This window comes from Hyposmocoma kahamanoa, unplaced genomic scaffold (genome assembly GCF_003589595.1).
Source record: "Hyposmocoma kahamanoa isolate Upper Pololo Valley unplaced genomic scaffold, ASM358959v1 78, whole genome shotgun sequence".
Classification (NCBI taxonomy): domain Eukaryota; kingdom Metazoa; phylum Arthropoda; class Insecta; order Lepidoptera; family Cosmopterigidae; genus Hyposmocoma; species Hyposmocoma kahamanoa.
Genome location: NW_020653945.1, coordinates 12,182,992 through 12,186,320, shown reverse-complemented (window position 1 = coordinate 12,186,320; position 3,329 = coordinate 12,182,992). Strand labels below are relative to the sequence as shown.

Sequence of the window (3,329 nt, the reverse complement as noted above, 5' to 3'; positions counted from 1 at the left end):
AGTGACATATTTTGGTAATTTTCTCTTATGAACTCACTGCGACGTGTTTTGGAATCACTGTTATTTGTAACGCGTGTCGTACAAGATGGCGCGTCATCGTAATGTAAGAAACAGGTGTTATTCAGATGATTATGATTATGACGATGTTTACGGAAACTCTGTGGAAGATGAATTCGTTTTATCGCCGAGTGATACATCGCAGTGGCTCTATGACCGCTCTAAGAACCAGCAAGCTATATCGCACTTTATTCCAGAAGAAACTGAGAACGAAGTATTGGATGACTCATTACAGCCAATACAAGAGCGTCGTGAGTCTGTGGATTTGCGTAGCCTCAATCTGCAAGAGGAAGATGAAGTCAAACTTATGTCTTGTCTCGACGAGCTACGAAATGTGTTAGGCGACACAGTATCAGATAACATCCTTATACAAACAGTGTTGGATCATAATTTTGATTTTAACAAAGCTTTAGATAAGATTTTGAATAAAGCTGAGAGAAAAGAACCTGGGAAACCCAAGGAAGATTTGGTAAAATCTGCTCTGGTTGTTGTTGATCCTATCAAAGCCCCAGTTATTACAACAAATAAAGTGGAAGTGCCTAAAGTTATTGCTAGTAATACCGAGCCTAAAGGCATAGGTGTCATCAAAGGTTTTAAAATACAACAAGATGGGAGTTCCAGTAGTCAGCCACATACTCCAAGAGATTTGTCACCTGCAATGGAAAGGATAAGCTCTCCAAAGCTAGAACAGTCTGATGAAAGTAAAGTAAGTGTGAAGGTGAGGGAAAATAAGGTAGATCCTAATAAACTATATTCAAAAGAAAGAGGATCCGAGAAGGACCATCTGTATATTGTAATTATAGGACATGTTGATGCTGGAAAATCTACTCTTATGGGACGTCTCCTTTGTGAACTTGGGGAAGTTAGCCAAAAAACTATGCATAAGTATGAACAAGAGAGTAAAAAAATTGGCAAACAGAGTTTCATGTATGCTTGGGTTTTGGATGAAACTGGAGAAGAAAGAGTTAGAGGGATCACAATGGATGTAGGCCGTTCCCAGTTTGAGACAAAGACCAAAAAGGTTACAATTTTAGATGCTCCAGGACATGCAGATTTCATTCCTAATATGATAACTGGAGCTGGACAAGCTGATGTTGCACTATTAGTTGTAGATGCTACACGGGGAGAGTTTGAATCAGGATTTGATTTTGGTGGTCAAACACGGGAGCATGCATTGCTTGTAAGGTCTCTTGGTGTAAAGGAACTAGCTGTAGCAGTAAATAAACTCGACACAAGCAATTGGTTGCAGGAGCGATTTAATGAAATTGTAACAAAGTTGAAAGCTTTTTTGAAGCAGGCAGGATTTAAAGACACTGATGTGACTTATGTACCCTGTTCTGGACTTACAGGAGAGAACTTAGTGAAACCTCCCAGTGAGCCTGAATTGCTTAAGTGGTACAGTGGGCCCTGTTTATTAGATGTTATAGACAAATTTAAGGTGCCTCTGAGACCTGTAGCAAAGCCTTTCCGGATGCCTGTTAATGACATATTTAAAGGTACTGGCTCAGGATTTTGTGTAGCAGGTAGAATTGAAAATGGAATAGTGAATAAAGGGGATAAAGTTCTTGTATGTCCAACAAAGGAAATGGCAGAAGTTAGAAGTATAAGCATTAATGACATGTCTCATAATGTTGCCTTTGCTGGTGATCAAGTCAGTGTGACATTATCAGGGATAGACATGCAAAATGTTTCTGTGGGATACATATTGAGTGACCCAGTACAACAGGTGCCCGTCTGTACAAAGTTTGAGGCTAGACTAGTGGTTTTTAACATAAAAGTTCCTATCACAAAAGGGTTTCCTGTACTCATACATCATCAGTCCTTGGTGGAATCTGCAAATATTGTTAAATTGAAGGCTCTGTTGAGTAAAAGCACTGGAGAGTTAGTGAAGAAGAATCCTCGGTGTTTAGGCAAGAACTCAGTTGCAGTTGTGAACATTAAAGTATGCAGACCTATCTGCATTGAAAGGTATAAGGATGTGAAAGAACTCGGACGCGTGATGCTACGTGTTGCAGGTGTTACGATAGCCGCTGGTCTGGTTACAGATATCTATAATACTTGATTGAGCTGACAATTACTCTATTTATTGTGTAAATGCCTTTACACTGGCATATGTGGCAGTTAGCACCCAACTCAATCGCTACAATGATGAAAAATTGGATATGCATGATTTAGGACATTTACATGCATTATGTTGACTGCAATATTGTACAATAATGTATCGTGCTATATTATAAATTATAATTCATAATAATAATATTTCAAATGCTAATAAAAATTGTTACTCTAGTTATCTACCGTTTTAATTTTCTACCAAAAATGAACAGAGATTTATAGCGAACCAGAAAATAGGCCAAAGTCCGGAAACAGTTTCTCGCCGCAACAGGATCAAGAGATTTAATTTAGATAAGTAGTTTGTTGTCGACAGCTTGTTACGTGCTCAGCAATCAACTCACCAGTTTTGTCGACGGAAAATAAACAGAAGTTTACTTATGTTGGCTTTTTACGAAACCACGATCTATAAAATTCGATTAAATGCGTTGTTTAACTATTGCACCTGTATACCAGTTTCCAGAAACTGTATAAAGTGTCTAGTGGGGAAATTTCATTTCCTAGTCATTTCCTCCAGTCGGCAGTCTTTTTGTTCGCTATAGATTTAATGTTCGGAAATCATTAAACCTTAACACTTTTATCAACATTTTATGAATATCTGCCCCCGTAGCATGGCTACGCATGATAGTCGCGACGCGCACGATAATATTGAAATAAGCGCGCGCTATTAGCTATCTAAATTAGATCTGATTGCGACAGCCAATAGCGAGTACTTATTTCAATTTTATCGCGCGCGTCGCGATTATCATGCGTAGCCATGCTACGGGGCCTGGTGTTTTATGAATTTAAATTGGTAGTAGTTTTTGGAAGAAAATGAATGAATTAGACAGATGGTTCTATATTTATAAAACAAATTGTATTTTGGTATTTTAAACCCCTAAAATGTATTACATAAAATTAAAAATTACTACCCATATTTGTAAGTATGTGGCAACAATGCGACAACGACAGTGTTAAGTTTGCATAATAACAGTGGAGTAAATATACTTTGAAAACTTTTTGTTAGCGAGAAATGTATATGAGTACATTTTTTATAACATAATCTACAAAATAGATTCTGCCAAATAAACGAGTGTCGGGTCAGTAAGCGTAACATAACTCAGTGCCTGTTTCGAGCTCTAGAGCCATTTTGTTTTGTTAACTACTGCCTGCCTCTGCCC

At 37.9% G+C, this 3,329-nt stretch overlaps 1 protein-coding gene across 1 annotated transcript; it reads left to right on the top strand.

Moving 5' to 3' along the window:
- LOC113232965 (HBS1-like protein) lies at positions 1-2,282 on the top strand. Its single transcript, XM_026467887.1, has one exon. The coding sequence runs from the start codon at positions 86-88 to the stop codon at positions 2,117-2,119; it is 2,034 nt and encodes a 677-aa protein (XP_026323672.1). The 5' UTR covers positions 1-85; the 3' UTR covers positions 2,120-2,282.
- Positions 2,283-3,329: the final 1,047 nt, after the last annotated feature.

Excerpts from the sequence above, each read along its gene's own strand:
- LOC113232965 (XM_026467887.1), top strand. The coding sequence starts at position 86 with ATGGCGCGTCATCGTAATGTAAGAAACAGGTGTTATTCAGATGATTAT.